This window comes from Catharus ustulatus, chromosome 5 (genome assembly GCF_009819885.2).
Source record: "Catharus ustulatus isolate bCatUst1 chromosome 5, bCatUst1.pri.v2, whole genome shotgun sequence".
NCBI lineage: Eukaryota > Metazoa > Chordata > Aves > Passeriformes > Turdidae > Catharus > Catharus ustulatus.
Window position 1 is genome coordinate 36,112,774 of NC_046225.1, and position 17,735 is coordinate 36,130,508.

Below are 17,735 nucleotides of genomic sequence, written 5' to 3' on the forward strand. Positions count from 1 at the left end.
TTGAGGAGTCAAGAAATTAAGTAAAATGAGCATATCTCAAGCAATGGAAATGCACAGCCTCAAACGTCTCTGTTCATTTTTATGCACTTTAGATACATGTAAAAGATAAAATACCAAATTCTTCCTGCTCAGTGTTGATGAGAAACAGCTTTCCTAAGATTTTTTTACAGTTATTAAGTCACTATCTTTGAAACAGGAATTTCTTTTAAGAGAAAAATTTTATAAATGTAAACTGTCACCCCTCTTTTGTCAATGAAATGTTTAAAAAAACATCTGAATACCTTGGGCTACCTTTTTGTCACTTTGAAAGGAAGTGGAATTTTACATTTCTCAGGACAATGCCCAGAAGTTTACTACTAGGTCTGAGCTGTGAACTGTGGTGGTGTAGCTCAAGAAGCCCATTGAGTCAGACTGTCTATCAACAGTTGCTTAAATTCATTTCTTAATAAGGTCAATGGAGTGAAGTAGGGAGAATGTTCAGAGTGTCTGCTGCTTCTGTTATGTTTCTCCATTGACTCTACAGTGTTTGGGAGCTTTCTGTAGTTAAGTAAAATTGCTGTCATAGTGTATTAGTTTCTCTTTTTTCCAAGGAGGTGGGCTGAGAACGACTACCAATGCCTGTTTTGGAAGGTGAGGGAGATGTTGGCCTGGGCAAATGAGTGGAATGTCCTGAGAATGCTCGCATGGCCCAAGGTTAAAAAAAAATAAAATAAACCAAACCAAGGGTCATCAGATGATGTGGGAGCTTGAATTAAATAAACTCTGCTTCGGTGCTTGCCTTGAGGCTTTTACTTTGCAGATTCCTGTCTTGGGTAAATTCTGTATGTGTAATCATGACTAAGGGCACTTGGAGTAACTGCAGAAAAAATATAAGTGAAGAAATATTCATTATTTTCTTAGACACTTGTACCCGAAACAACACTGCTACCTAGTTGTCATGGGTTTCAGCCAGCTGGTTTAGCTGCAATATGCTATTAAGATGAAAATAAATTAAATTAGCTTTTTTTTAAAAAAGCAAGCATGAAATAGATGCAATGTTTATAATTTCCATTCTTCATTCATTTTCATTTTTCTCTTTAAATGAGGTGTTTCACCATGAAATGAGTTTGTCTTCCACAAACTTGCATTTTTTTTCAATGTTAATTTGTAAAAAAAGTGTCTGAAATGCATTCATAAACAAAGGAAGAAAACTAATAATAAAATAATTTATTTCTACATTAATGTTTTCTTTTAACTAATTTTCTCTTCTTAGTGTAAATTGTCTTTTATAAGCTGTCTCCTCAATTTCTGAAAGAGTAAGAAGAAATGGAAATTTTAAAATCTTCAAGAATACATTTTTCTGTATCTCGGACAAAATATTCGAGTAGAATCTCCTTATCATTTTTTGCAATGTTTTCTGCCTTGTGGTTCTAATGTAAAAACTGAGCAGAATGACTTGGAGTAAGATTTGGGATGATTTGATGTGCCCTCTTCTGATGGCCATGATTTAAGCAGTTCCTATTGCTCATTCCTACCCAAGTTCCTGGCATGAGGATGGAAACAAATGGCAGAGTCAGTGCAAGGGTTGCTTAAGCCAAAAGAGCCACTTGTAATACTAAAAAAAATGCATTACCAACTGTGGTAGAAAATTTCTGTTAGAAACATATTGCTGCTTTCTTTTATCAACATTAAGCATTGCTGACTGTGTACTGCTTTGTAGTTGGAGAAATAATACCTTTTCTTTCTTTTGCCTCCCCCCTCATCTCCTTTTTGTTTTTTGTTCAGAGATTAACATATGAGGAAAAAATGGCTCGTCGCTTGCTGGGAGCAGACAGTGCTGCAACTGTCTTCAATATACAGGAACCAGAAGAAGATCCTGCTATACAGGTGCCACGAAACTCTACAATTTCATAGGAAAAAATGCCTTTCAGATTTTCTTTTATGATTATGATTATCATTGAAATGAAGTCCTACATAAGACAATAAATATACACAAGATAGGATGGTTATTGATTATGTTGTCTATTAGTGAAATAAACTGGAGGATCATATGTCTATTGCTCAGTTTTTCCATAAGGTTGAGACTTCTTGAATATCTGCTTTCTGCTTTAAACTCTTCCGTTTATCCTGTTCTGTCCTGACCTTTAAGTCTCTCGAGGCAAAAATACTCTACTATCTTGAAACCATCTTCTCTGAATTTGTGTAATAGGCACTTTTTGGGTGCAGACCAAAGCCACAACAGAAAGTCTGCTTGAAAGGCCAGGTACACACTGCCCATTGTTCAGATGCCAGAGTTGCTATTCAGAAATATGTAGCATTCATTTGCTTATGGTGCTGCATAAAGTACACTCTCCTGATAAAAATTCTGAGGAACTGTCATGGATATCTCTTGATCTTCTTTCTGCCTCTTGATCTTTTTTCCTACCTTTGCAGGAAGCTCGCTCTGTTGGTGCTTCTGTAGTGAGTCCCATGGATATTCAAAAGGTTAACATTTTCACCTTTTTCTGTCTTGTTTTTTTCTCTTTTTTTTCTTTCTCCTTTCCATTCTACTGTTCTTACTTAATAACAAGAGGTTATCTAGCATTAATAACTGTGGAAAATTGGACTGAACTCCGTTTATGAGGCTGTCCAAGTTGTTCTAGAAGCTTGTGTTAGTGCAGACAGTTTAACAGCAAACACTGTGTTCTGCACTATCTTTGTGCTGTAACAATAACATGCACTGATATGATACTAACTGTGTCATGCACTTCATGGTTTACTTTTATGGTCATGTACGTGGTTTACTTTTATGGTACACTTCAGGAAACAAGGAAATTTTAAAACTATCTGCAGTTTACAAGGTATTCCTCTGCTCTTCCATTTTTTTGCGATTATCGAGGGTTGTGGTTAGCTCTGTAACCAATGGTAGAAAGATGTCACATCATTCTCAGACCAGAGACAACAACAGAGGATGGGGATATGAAAGGATGCTTTGCATGAGATGCATGTTCTGTCTTAAATACAAGGGTCAGACACAATGGCCAAAGATAATTTGAAAGAGTGTCTGAATTTCTGCTGACTGAGAAGAGCATTGATTAATATTTTTTTTTCCCTGCTTCTCAGCTATTTTACAGTCTGACATTATCAGTGTTATCACTAAGATTCCAAGCACGAATTCTGTACTGCAAAGCAGACATTTCAAGAAAGGAAATAACAGTGTTATGTAAATCATAACAAATTCAAGCAAGTTGAGAGTGTTTTACATTTGGTGAATCTTTCTGCTTTTCTTGCTGTATCGTCAGTACGGTTACAGTAAATTTTGATTTTAATGGAGGGTCCCACACAAAGGGGATCATAGCAACAGCAATAAAGGGAAACGACTATCACAGACTGCCACTGTTGCAATTTTCCCTTATTTTTTTCCTCATTTTTACAGGCAACAGTAAACAAAATAATTTTATCCTTCTGGTTCAGCCTCTGGTACAGTTCTATGCAAATAGCAGATGTGAACCATATGGTCTTCTAGCCATCTGGAAACAAAACCCACCCTAAATCTGTCTGTACCCTCAAGGAAATATTAGTGTGTTCCTTTTGTCTTTATGAACTGCCTCAGAATACTTTTATTCTTACAGGATTTATTTTTTTTTAAATGGAAAGAAAGCAACCAATGACTTTCTTTCCCCTTATAAATTAGACCTTAAGATAACATGAAATACTGTTTTTGCCTCATACCAGATGTCTCGATTGATTCATAGGGAAGTTATTGGAGACATGGATTACAGTGTTTTTCTTCAACAAGATACAGTTTACTTTTATATGTAAAAACTTAATGGATTGTTAAAGATCAGCAAAATAAAACATCCAAACATTAGGAACAGATCTTCCTGAGCAATGTGTTGAAGCTAGGCATTGATATCTATCTCTCATCTGACAGGAATATAAAGTCTCCAGCTTTGAGCAAAGGCTGATCAGTGAAATTGAATACAGGCTGGAGCGATCTCCTGTGGAAGAATCAGATGATGAAGTGCAACATGGAGATGAACCTATTGATAACAGTATGTCACCATATTTTGAGATAAAGCTGAAGCACTACAAAATCTTTGAAGGAATGCCAGTCACATTTACATGCAAAGTGGCAGGAAATCCAAAGCCAAAGGTAAGAAAAGACTGTAAATATTTCTAGAATTTCTCTGAAGAGTTCTGTGTTGGTACTTTACCATCAGGCTCTGGAATCTATGGGCTGTATCTTACAGGAACTGGAGATATGAAAGAAAAGAAAGACTTCTATCTGGCATAAACTGCCAAATCTCTTTGGTGTAACTGGAGTTACTCAGTTAAAATTGCAACTGTGGCTTCTGCTCTCAGTTACTTCCTCCTGAAGCTTCTTCTCAATTATTTTACCTGGAAGTAATGCTTCTGTCATTTTCAGAGTTACCTCCAGGATACATTTGTAGCACAGAATGCACCTCAATGCTAGAAAGCCCCACATGCGCTGGCATAGGAGTCTCAAAAGCCACCTCATCTTGCTGGCATGGGTACATAGTTCAGGTATGGCAACATACTAACGCAAAAATATGTGGGTTCTAGTTCAGAAGGCAGCACAGTATCTCATTCTTCAGCAACTACACACATTAACAAGACTAGATTTTACTGGAATGTAGAAGAAGGCGTAATAAAATACCATAAGTTCCCATATATCTCAACAGCAAGATGAGACATGATGGTGAGGTTTTAATGCTGAACTTCTGAGGGAGTGTTTGGCTTGGGAAGCATTTCCTTGTAGCAAATGTAGAAGTACCAGCTGCGTGATGTCAGTAGTCTGGAAGAATGCCCTTCTTGGATAGGTTGCATACAACCATTTCAAAAATCACTTGGCAATCAACTGACTGATTATGCAGCAGGCAAACAGCAGCAGCTTCTTCAACTCCCCTGCCAAAGCCAGTGTCTTCCCTGTGAGGTCCTCACAGCTCTCTCAGTGACCTCTCGTGGACAGGGGCTCTTGTCTTAGACAAGATCAAAGCTGCCCTATCTGTTACATAAGACCTTCACAGAAGCACTCACATCCAAATCTCTCATCTAGTGTAAGTTTTATGGGTACTTAAGATTTCAAACAGAGATAAATGCAAGTGACTTTACATGCCCAATGATATATGTGTATGATACAGTACGAGCTGTTAATTGGAAAAAAAGGACATTATGAGGTAGCAGAGGAAGAACAGCAGAGAACAGCACAGGGCTACATCTACATCAGCAAGGAGTGCAGACCAGAAGAAAATCTCTGGTATGAGGTATCCATCCCTGCACACGTCAGAAGGTTTTACTCCAGGCTAGCTCTAATCTCATCCCACAGATTGAAGCAGATGCACATTAGATGAGTTCTTGGAGCACATTTTCTGGCTTAGTTTCATCTGAAAGGAATCCAGTCCTGTGCACCAAGAGCACAATATGATGTGAACTGCCGCAAAGTAAGTGGGGTTGATCAGTGTACTTATATCAAAAAAGCACTCCTGCTTCAAACTAAAGACACACACTGAGAAGACAAGCCCAGTCTAACTGAAACCAAACTTTTCATGTCTAGCATTACTTCTGAGATGACCGTAGGTAAGTCTGTGGTGCTGAACAAGGATGGAATGCAAATGGGTCTGTTGCTGACAGAAGTGCAGTGTGTGTGTGTGCAGAGATACTCTTTTTGCCTGAGGCTTATGACTAAGTTGCTAGATGACCTATTATGAGTCAGTCAACTTCACCATCCCCTAATTTCCACAGTTTCCAATTAAGGTGTAGTTTCTCTGATTTAAGACAGATGAAAAGGGATGTCTCCTTTCCCGTGCTGGGGCGATAAGGGTTGCAGAGCCAAGAAGCTGCCCTCTTAGTACTTCCCCTAAAGCATGCCCTTGCAGAGGAGCATCTGATGTGAATGCCCTGTGAATCACAGCCAGGTCCTATTTTCCTGCAGTGTCAAAGCTAGCACATTAAGAAGTGATTTGCTCTCGCACCTGGCCCTTTGCTTCATTCACTCACACATGCTTTGTGTAATTTTTTGAGTTGCTTGGGATGGAACCAATATCAGTCCTGTTGTAGGGCTACTTGTTAGCCAGGCTTCACAAATGTCCAAGGCTGTGTCTCCTCCTCATCTGCCAGAGCATTCCAAGACAGCAATTTTGAAAAGCTCAATGGCTGAGGGCTGCCCTTCTGCTCTAATTTGTTGAAACTGGAAGTGCTGCTTGTGAATACATTTTTTACTTTGGCAAATGAAAAGCTGGAAATAATTTACTTACTTGAAGCTCCTCCCTTCTAAGTATTCTGTCAGGTCTGCCAAGAAATGGCTTTGGGAAGGACTGTAGTGTTTCTAAAATCTGGCATTCATTACAAGAGATTTTTCTAAGCAGAGTTATTGGCTTGATTATTTTTTCCTCTGAACATGCCATGTAAATTGAATACTGATGTGCAAATTCTGTCTTCATATATATGACTTTTAAAATATGAGCCTACTCTGTTATAACCTTTGGTGTAATGTAAAACTATTTTCTCATCAAAATGAGAAACCTATGGTGCTATAGGAGGGGCTATGGAATACTTCTTTTTAAGGGATTATTTCTCCTCGGAATTAAGGCAATGCCACACAAGAGGTTAATTGAGACACAAATGTTAGATAAATCTCATACTGCTCACTCTTCACATGGCTGAATATAATTCTTGGTGATTAAAAATGCTTGTGCTGCCCAAGATCAAACCCCCCTTTGTACTGTGTATACTATTGTATTCCTAGCCATTGCACACTGGTTTCTGAAAATCTGGTGCAAATAAAAGCAATCCAGATGCAGTGTTCGGTGCTTATGTAGGTTAATGGTACATTTATTAAAACTTATCCTAGAAAGAAAATACTTCACTGCAAGGGCCATTGTCTCCTGCAGTGGTAGTGTTTTACTTATTAACTCCATGCCAGATAAAGGTAATATTAAGAATTTACTGCTCATATGGGATGCCAGTGCTTTAAAACTTAGGTGAAATAAATTTTGGACAACATATACATGATGTTTGGATAGCTGGTTCAGTTAATATTTGTGTGCATTTCCATGTATGTCTCCTGATATTTCTGATAAGTGTACTGTTACTAAATAGTTACTACTTAATGCAATAGATTTCCAAGCAACATTATGACACATGTAAAGCATGCAAGTTAAAACTCATTTTTTGCAGCAATGTTGTTTCAGCACCCGTTAGCATGTGTATATAAGTGATCGAATATCTCTTACATCTCCAGTAAGTGCTCTGTCAGCAGACAAGAAGACGACTAAATCTTTTGTTCAGGCCACAGAGTCTCGGCAAGGCTGCTGACAGACAAAATTGGAAACAAGTAGAACCAGCTATTGAGGAAATGAAATCATTTCAACTTACGCATAATGCTTGTTAATATAAAAATCATACACACTGATAAATTTTTAAAGAAAGTTTTCACTCATTTTCACCAAAAGAATCTCCATTATTTTTTGTAAAATTCAAAAGTATACCTTTAATTTTTCCCCTAGTGAGTGAATTTCAAGCTTTGAAATGTTGGCACATATGAGGAACACAGCAGATTAAACTCTATCAGGAATGGAATTGCTCATTGCTCTGTCACTTCGTTTTTTACTAGAGAGCCAGCACCCTTTCCTCACTCTTAAGATGTAAATTCCCACTTCAAGAATGAGGCTGAGCAAAATGTGTATGTTTTCCTCATGCTAAATAGTCTCAGCAAGACAAGGTCAAATGTAGTTGTACTTTGAGTGAGTTGGCCTGGTAAAAATGGTGTAGGTATCTGCACGAGTAACACTGGTGTAGGTATATCCACAAGTGTCTCAAATGCTGAACACAATTGATGTTCTGTGTAGTACACACTTCAGAAATGACAAGTAAATAATGTTCTACTTAAGTATGGGTTTGGAAAGCTGAGTACAGCCTTCCTAGTACAATATTTTTCAGATATTCCTCTCTGTGTGTTCATGCATACACAACATTTACTTTTGATTCCAGCAGATATCAGTTTGGGATTTTATTTTATTATTATAATATTAAAAAAAATCCTGAAAGCTAGGTCAATTTTTCTTTCCCCCCTCAAGTTTGAGGCACTAAAAATACAATTTTTTGTGTGTAATTCGTGGATTACATGTAAGATATTATCCTGCATACATCATTTTTTTGGCTCACTGAAAATATATCTTGGGTCAGCCAGAGAATAAAATTATGTATCAAAAGTACTGGAAAAGCCCTCTGTTTGACGGCCAATGTAACTGTTCTGTGCAGCTTGGAACTGTACTGGTGTTGGCATGCAGTTATGAACGGATGTCGATGTGCTGCTTTGCTTTGAAGTATTTCCTATTCCTTTGCAAAGCTGTCCTCTTGCTTAGCTGGCCTGTCACACCAGGGTGACATTGTTAGTTTCAATCATCTCATTGCACTGAGCTGGCCTCTCTGCACACTCGGCTGCTCACTGCCAGCAGGAGTAGCTCTATCCTCTCTGGCATTTTGGTTCAGTCCGGTCAGCATAATAGATACGAGACAAAATGGGTGTTTGAACAGTGAGATCATTGTTTCTATTTTATTCATCGTTTAATTAATTAAGTCTCTCATTATCTTGCTTTTTTTATGTTTTTATTTTCTGAATAGACAGCAAAAGCATTCTGAAGTTTTCTCTGCGACTTCTTCAGATCTAAGCAGAATAAATGTAAAATTAGTAATCTCTGAAATTAGTAATTTTTTCTTTGCAATGACATTTAGTTTCAGTTCAGATGTTCAGCCCTTATGCACCTGTACATTTTGTTGGAAAATATTCAGGCTGTTGCTTCCCTTTGGTCCACTGATAATCTTGTGAAAGTGAAAATCAGTGAAATTGGCTCATAGAATGAGGACTTGATCAAAGCAGTTTTCTTTTACCACTTATCAGAGAGTTTTCCAACAGTTAATTTCGTTAGTGCGCTAGTAAATGAGAAATTATGGCAATGGGCACCCACCTCTTACCAGCTGTGCCTTGTTTTTTTTCCTGCAGATTTATTGGTTTAAAGATGGGAAGCAAATTTCTAAACGAAGTGATCACTACCGAATTCAAAGAGAGCCTGATGGAACTTGCTCACTGCATACTGCAGCCTCCACCCTGGATGATGATGGGAATTACACTATTATGGCTGCTAACCCACAGGTAAATGAAGGTTTGGCTCCAGAGCAAACATCCTTCTGGACATAAATCTTCAGAAAACTATCTCATCTCACATATGCATGATTTAATTAAATGATGAAGTCACTGCAAAGTATGCAACTTAGATTTCTGTTTTCATCTTGCATCAGTAGGGTGGGACCTTTCTATCTCCAAGAGATTAGCAACTCAACAGCAGGTTTTTTTCCTGTGGTTTGAGGTTTCAGGGGGGAGTGGTGTAATTTTTTAATTACTCTTCCCTAGTTGTTCCAGCTGATAACATCTCAGTATTGTAATGTAACTGAGCATGGATAACACATAAAGGGAGAAAAAAAATCCAGTTTACCAGCAGAAGTAATCCAGTGCATCGATTTAACTTTCTTTTGTTTACCCTACTCACTGAGGCCAATTATTTGAAATGAGTGGGAGTATATCACACCTCAGCATGCTTATATTAGGCAGATTGCAAGTCTGTAAGGCAAAAAAAATCTAGCACTATTATGTAGCAGAATGGTATCCTGTGTTGATGTTAAACAGTGCTTTTCTGAAACACAGTGTTACTGGTTTAGCAATGCCATTTTTTCTGCGCAGATTTAATACAAGAGTTGAGGTGCACAGCAGAAACCCACTAGTTCTTTAGGCACAGCCAAACTTACAGGTCACTCATTGTATTGAAGTAGCTTTTTAAATCCATTTTTCCTATACCACAGCAAATTGAGGGGAAAGAGTTGCATGTGAGAAACCAAAGTAGTAACATAACTTTTGGGATGTAATGAATTATTCTGTTCTGTTGTGTCAAATATCTTGCCAAGACTAGGCCTGCAAGCAGAATAACTGTAGAATAACAAACTGTATCACTGAGACAGAGTTTAATCTGAGCAGGAGTGTTGTGCTCTGTTATGCACGTTGCTAGGTTACTCAGCATGACGCTGCCTTTTTTGCTCTTCAGCTTGTCAGTCCTGCTCATACTGCAGAGGGCTTGTGAATATAAGGGGTTGCACACATGGAAAACACACAGAGCAGCTTTTCAGTAGATTCTATGAACTGTAGTGCTTAAATATAGGTGGTTTAATTGTTATTTCTACATATATAAGTAAAAGAAATACTAATGAAATAGCATAAGGCCATGGAATTGTTCAAGCTGGGAGTTTTTACACATAGATGACATTGGTAGCATTTAAACTGTGAAATTTCACAACAGGTTTAAAAATATACTCATGCTTAAGATAAGAAATGGCTCCTGTTCATCTTCCTCTTAAGTGTTGTCTCAGTGCATGCACAGAATTTCACTGTGTAGTGTTACTGTGTGATCTGAGATCTTGGAGAACTTTGTGAACAAACTGCCTTTGTGTTTGGGCACTGTGCTCTGTCCCTGAATATTTACAGCCTACTTTGGAGCATTTGTTGTTCTGGAAAATGCTCACTGAATGACACAACAGTGACCCAGGTTACCAGTTCTCTGGTCATTGATGGCACTTTGTTAGTGGGTTTTTGGATGCACTAAAATGGCTGGGTTTGGGTGGTTCCCAGCTTGGAGCTTGAAAAAGCAGCTTTGTTAAATGATAAAATTCGGTGCTTGTGCTTTTTTCCCCTCTTTGTAGAAGAACCAGAAGCATCCTCCTTTTTACAGTGTAATTCCCAAGCAAACATACTTATCTCTTCCACTATTTGCTTGCTTTTACTATGCATTTAACAATACAATGGAGTCAAAGAAGGGCTGTAAGTTAATGTATTAACCTTTCACACTCAGAAATCTGGATTCTAATTATTTTAAGTCATCCTGAGTGGAAATAATTTTGGCAAAGTCTTCTCAATTCCAATGGAAAGTTGTCCACGTCTCAAAGCTTCAGCAAATGTGGCGACCTTTCCTTAAGAAAGTGAAGTACGTAAATATAAGGGAGGTGACATCAGAGCCCTGATGGACTGGTAGATATTTCCTGTTGCTGTGTTTGGTCATTGCTATTGGCATCACCAAACTCTCAGCTGATAGAAATCGGTTTTATTAAAGCAGAGAATTCAATTCCTTAAAGCTCTGCCAGTTCATGCCATCTCATGACCTGGGCTAACATAATAGGGTTTATGTGTGTAAAAGGCCTTTTTGACAGACCCTGGACATCATCCATGGTAGTTAACACGGCAGGCCCCATTGCCCACAGCATAAAGTGCAGTGATCTGGAATTAAAGTTCAGACACACTACTGGGGTTTGTTGTAAAACCTGCCATAGAAGTTAATCCAGAGCAAATGGACCCTGGGCCTAGACAAACATAAAACCTTGCCTGATTGAGGCCTTTAGTTAGAGGTCATATCCCTTAACTGAGCTCTTTCTATGAACTGTATGGGCTCGCACCGAGTTCTTATTTTCACCTTCTTTCTTTTTATTTCATTCCTTCTGCTTCTTTGCATTACACACCCACAGTCCTCAGGATGGAGTCTTCTTAGTTTCTAGGACATTGTCTCATGAATTACTTCCCACTCATTGCTTCCTTTCTCTTCATCTTGTGACTTTTCCAAAATCTTTGGCTTCCTGCTTAATCTTCCCTATCCAGGTTCCTCATTGCCTTTTGTGTTCCTATTTCTGACACCATCATATATTGAGATACACAGAAATTATCCCAAACTATGTGTATTCATCAGAAAAATATTAATATGTAGTGGTACCCAAAATAGAAATTCATTTGTTCCAGATGTCTTTAATGACCTTGTAACATAAGGGGAAAAATAAAGCTTTTATGTAAGGAATTGCTGTGGGTCTTGCACAATGGCTTATTTTAGTGCAGGGATTTTACTTGTGGACTAAATGGGTCATGGGAATACAAGTGGGACACTGACTTCATTTCTAAGTGAACACATAAGTTGTTGCTATTTGAAGGCTGCTTGTGAGCCTGGTGAGACTGTTTTCTGATGGGCTTTGGACAGTTCTTAGAACTGCTATTTGCAGCCCCTCAAGTACTGTGATAAAAGTATTTGTCACTTTTATGCTTATAGATTTGTGTGTGGAGCTCACAGTTAGAGCTGAAATACACTGCAAAGCTGATGTGGATTTTGCCTTACTGCTACCAACCCAGTGGGGGCAGAGCTGTTGCTTATTACGACCACCACATGCTTTTACCCCTTACAGGGCAGTCCCATCCCAAATCTGTTAGGACTAGTGCTTGTGGTGGAGAACCTGTCTTCTAAAACACAAAGCTAAAGAAAAAAGGGGACCAAGTACACCCAAGCCATGCTATACTTATCATTCATTGAAAATAACCTGAATTATCACCAATGTCCATCAGCACAGCTGTGCCTTTCAGTGCAATTCCTCAAACCAGATTCACTCTGCAGAGAGGACCCGTTCAGTACCTGTCAAATCCTTTTTGGCTTTCACATTAATTAGGGATTTTTGAATTGCGGGCTCACCAGATCAAGTAGATCGATCCACTTTGGAGGCAGCAGCTCCGTTGCTAGCTGCCAACACTCACCATGTGGGCCATCTTCAGGACCTTGAACTTGTCATTCTCCCCTTGCCACACACAGAGAAACCTCCTGCCCACATCAATAACAGTCAATAAGAACTTGATTGGCAATGGTATTAACAGTCTTTAAAAAAAAAATAAAATAACATGAACATATTATAATCACAGTCATTCCAGTCTGCTCTGTGTTAGATTGGAAGCTGATAAACCGGGTAGGTTAAAAAAAAAAAAAGAAAAAACCAGATCAGGTTGAACATTTATTATTACATATTTTAAGTCTTTTAATGTTCCTTCTCTCTATCATCCTAACAGGGTAGAGTAAGTTGCACAGGCAGGCTGATGGTTCAAGCTGTAAATCAAAGAGGCCGCAGTCCTTGGTCACCTTCAGGTCAACCTCACATAAGAAGGTATTTGATACTTTTTTTTTCTTTCAATAATACCCATTTTGCAAAATAACTGTGGTAAGGTAAATAATGTGAGGTAAGCAAGTAAGTTAAAAGCGTGGCATACAGGAAGAAATGTGACCTCTGCTGTCTGAAAACTGCTGCAGAATTTGCACACTCAGAAGTATAAGCAACCTCTGAAATGACGTGACTTTTAAATTTCTTTACATTTCCTTGCGTCCTCCTCCTTTCTCTGTGGTGTTCACTAGTTACTCTGTATCTCAAATTGCACTATCAGCTGTTGGGCAGGCTCTTGTCACTTAAGTTTTTAAAAATATTTCACATGATTAGGATTCTACCAGGAACCTTTATCTTCTGCAGCTTCTAGTAAGTGTTCATTTAATAACTGCATGCCAAAGAAGTTTATCAGATTTACATTAGAAATATTTTAGTATTTCAGTATTTTATTTCAGTTCAGGTTCTTATAAGGAATTATGAGTCAGAAACAAAGTATTAAACTTATCTTTGGTGAATTTACAATTATTCCCATATGAAGCTATGGGTTATATTTTTGGACCATAGAAGGGAATTTTCCCTTTAAATATTTTTTTTTTCTCAAAGCATTTATGAGGCTGTTTAGCACAGCTTAGACAGCCTTAGATGATACAAAAAAGAAAAAATTATTTTACTTACCAGAACTGTTTTCAAGGGAGTGTGAGAGCTCTGGTTTCTGGATCCTGCTGTAATGAGGCATGTGCTTTCCTTAATGGTTCCAACAGCCAGACAATCTCAATATTGCCCAACTAATATACAGAGTACATGTAACTACACAGTCAGTGTACAACCAGGAAAGGATTTCTGTAACAGTTAGTACTAGTATATAATGTAGAACTGCTGCATGTCAAACAGGCTCTCTTCCCCCCTCTGGTAGCTATAAAGTATTAGGAAGTGAGACTGGTTGGTTAAAAGATCTTGCCAGTCTTAATCCTGCACAGAATAAACTGCAACCCTGAAAGCTTTTCCCAGCATTTCTCTGAGATGGCCACCAACTCCCTCTGCAGTGTGTCACCCTTTCTGTTAAGCTCAAAGCTCAGAGTGCCTCTGGCGGGGAATATCCTGCCAGGCTGCACTGTAAGAACAGCACAGAAAAAGCTGGGACCACCTGGTGTAGCCTGTCCAGTCACTAATGCACTTAGTACCTTCAGATTATGGGTAAAAATGGAAAGTCCATGTTAACCCCTGAAGGGAAAAGCTGCCATGAAGAATCAGATTTCAGCTAAGTGAGTGCACATAGGGTGACAAAGGGAAAAAAGACCTTTAAAAGCAAAGATGATGGAAGGTAGGTAAGGGTGAAAGCATCAAGCAGCTCCTGCAGTTCCTGAAGGACCAAATGTGTGTGTCTTTCTGTGATGGACAGAGCCATCAGGTAATAATGGAGGAGGCTCTTTTCACTCTTTCCAAATGCATTCAATGTCCAAGGCCACTTCTGGCTGGTATTTTATTTTCTAATGGAGATAAGCACTCAAGCAGCTGCTATTGCTTTGGGTCAGGTGTCCAGTGGGTAATGAATCAGAATTAAGGGGGTTTTGTAGAGCAGTTTAAAATTAGGGCAATTATTGAGGATTCTTATTTCCTGTAAAATAACTGTGTGAAGGGCTCATCCCATTATCTTTGCTCTGGAAGAGCAGTTTCTGTAAGCATTCAGCAGAGAATCTCTGTTTAGTAACAGTTCTCACTACTCCCACAGGAAGGTTCACCCAAGACTGATGAAATGGGAGCACATAAAACCTTCCTAAGACAGACTCCTGCCATTGACTTTTCTAATGTCATATCCCAAATTGCTGTTCCCCCATATACTGTGCTATTTCTCATGTCTATTGCCATTGACTTTTGATAAATAATATTCCTACGGCACTAAAGTAATATTTCTATAAGCTTTTCTGCTTGAGAGTAACAAAATCATTTGTTTTCTTTTTTTATTACAAGTGTAATTATTAGTTTAATGAACTTTATGACTTGTTACACTGTTGACAGGCTGCTTTTTCCTGAACTATATTTAATCTCTTAAAAAATGTGTTCTGGCAGAATGGAAGAACTCCGGGGTTTTATTTTAATGTATTTTTCTGAAATTTGGCTAGCTGACAAACATCACTTTCCTAGCATCCTTGATGTGGGTGGCTACTTTTGAATTTTCTGATGTGTAAAGCTTGGACTCAACTCCTTAGATGACAAAGTCCTCAACAAACATTGTGTCACCTAAGCATGGCAGTCAGAGTCCCAAATAAATATTAAAATGCATGAGATTTAAAGAAGATTTAAAAACTAAACATTCTTATCACCCTGCTCTCAATTAGGGGAATAATTTCAACTTAATCTCCTTTATTCCAAATTAGTGATCATTACCATATGGTCAGTCATAAAGTCTTCTTCATCTTCTTGCTCACTGAAATTCCCAGTGCATTGTACCATACCAACCCGTGGAGTCTCCCCTGGACTCATTTAGTACATGATGTCAGTTCTGCTGAAACTAATCTCCACAATGTGATGTCCACATTGCAACTCTGAAGAGCCCACAATGAATCCAAGAGTTATTCCAGTCTGTTGCAATTTGTCATTCCTAGACATCTGAAGCTACTTGGCTCTACTCATTTCATTATTTATTTAAAAGCCACAAAATGTTTTAGAATTGAAATGACCCTAGTTTCAGCTCTCAAGGCAAAGGCTTAAAGAAAGTCTGTGATTTTAGGGTAAACCTACAAAGAGGTAAAAAGAAATGCAACTCTATGGTCACAAATTCTTAACTTCTTTGTTTTCCATTTTATTTAGCATAAATTCCACCCCCCCTCGCCCTTCCCTCCTCCCACCCCCCACCACCACCAGTTTTGACCAGTGCTGCCTTTTCCTGCAGCTGCAGCAATGAGATGGTGGCTTTCACACTTCTGTGGTGCCAATTCACTTGTTTGGCTCAGCTTCCCAAAACCTTATGAAGCACCAGTTACTTTGTTGGCATCTCATCAACAGGATGCTTATCGATAACGTGGAGGCAGATTTTGTTCAAGTTGCTTGCACTGTGCAGCACTCATTTGACAAAATACCATAATTTCTAGTTGGTCTTTCAGAATTCACTACCAAACAGTATCAGTACATTTTTCCCTTATTGCTCTCCATCTTCCATCCCATCTACCTGCACAAGCCACCTGTGTCTCCTAAACTGATCAGGAGCTCAACAGCTAAAACTCAGAGGTGCTCATGAGCTGCAATGCTACTGAAGTAGCTTTAGACATGTTCAAGTGACAAAAACTATGAGGTGCTTCAGACATGGATGAAGCCACATGAGCTCTTCATGTGTGCAGGGATGTCAGTCCGTGTTTCCCATTTCAGTATCCAGTCCTACATTATTAAGCAGTATGGACTAAATATCTGCACAAGCCCGCCACCCCCGCCATTTGCTTTTAGTTATAGCTGTTGGAAAATTGTGATGATCCTTAAAAAGTCAACACTGAACTACTAATAAGAGAGAATACTGTAGCTCAGGTGATGCCCGGCCAATTCAAACACAGACATAGCAGAAAAAAGGGCAACAACTGAACAGGGAAAAATAAATCAAATTCAAGCAACTCTAATCTGCAGCCTCAGTGGAGCAGAGCATGCAGCTGGAGTGTTTATGTTCCATGCACTAGTACAGCCTCTTGTTTCCCAAATGTAACCATTGAGGGCTGTAGGCTCTTTTTTGTTGTGCATTATTTTAACCTGGAAAAGTGACCTTGGGCAGTAGAAGATGCTTACGGGCACCTACACTGCAGCATGGACACTGCAAACAGCGACCAAAACAGAAACACTGGCAAAAGTTAACAGAATGTGGGAGTCAGAGAAGAGAATTTCACTGCAATGTGTCATTGATAAAAGTGGTCTTTGGAGGATAGTTGAGTAGCTCCTCTTCTTTACATAGGATGTTACTGTAGGCAGCAGCTGACTCCAGAATGGAACCCACTGGAGCTGATCAGGCAAGGACAAAAATAGATATAAAATTTTGTTTCAAGATTCTTTGATTACTAAATCACACAAATGGAATAATCTAATTTCAATGGAAACAAAAATCTTGTTAAATGAGGAACCACTTAGAAAAAGATTTGATGGATTAAATTAACAGGCAAGAATAGCCAATGCAGAAAATTGATTCAATGATATCATGGAAGCCTTACGGTGATTGATACTGCATACAGGGACAGGAGTTCTTTTTCTTTCCTTTATATTATTTATCAAACTACTTTTCTTTATTAAAACAAAAACCCCCCAAAACTAGCAACCAAAGTCATTCTTCCTATTGCTCACAACTGAAATTCTCATTGTTTCAATTCCACAGTTTGGTGGCACTGAAAATATTCAAGAGTACCTCATACAAAAAACCTGTTAAATGAAGAATAAATATATCCACAGCAATTCAACACCAGAATTTTCTGTTACAGTCTTCACTAGTACAGAACAAGAGAAAATAAGTCTGATGTGAAAGGTCTCTTGTCAATTGAGATGAGTTAGCTTTTAGCTGCTGTTATTTGCTGAAAGGGAACCACGATTAATGAACAATCTGTGTACTTTCTGGTGTAATCAGCAGCAGTGAGGGGATTAAACATACAGGACATTACAGATGGGGCACTGAAGCTACATGCCAAAGCCTGCCAGGTTGTTTTATTTGTATTTCAGTGATTTAAAGACTAAACAAAAATACTGTCATCCAATAAAATTATACTATCAATAAAATTAATTAATAT

At 38.5% G+C, this 17,735-nt stretch overlaps 1 protein-coding gene across 11 annotated transcripts in view; it reads left to right on the plus strand.

The window, feature by feature from the left end:
• PALLD (palladin, cytoskeletal associated protein) overlaps window positions 1-17,735 on the plus strand; it is a 202,126-nt gene that overhangs the window by 177,981 nt on the left and 6,410 nt on the right. For 9 of the 11 annotated variants that reach the window (XM_033060250.1, XM_033060255.1, XM_033060256.1 and 6 more), the window contains 5 exons: window positions 1,765-1,866; window positions 2,413-2,463; window positions 3,893-4,114; window positions 8,984-9,133; window positions 12,896-12,990. In XM_033060250.1, the coding sequence (XP_032916141.1) occupies window positions 1,765-1,866; window positions 2,413-2,463; window positions 3,893-4,114; window positions 8,984-9,133; window positions 12,896-12,990 (620 nt within the window). The remainder of the gene's footprint in view (window positions 1-1,764; window positions 1,867-2,412; window positions 2,464-3,892; window positions 4,115-8,983; window positions 9,134-12,895; window positions 12,991-17,735) is intronic. The other 2 variants (XM_033060254.2, XM_033060257.1) reach the window with 1 other exon arrangement.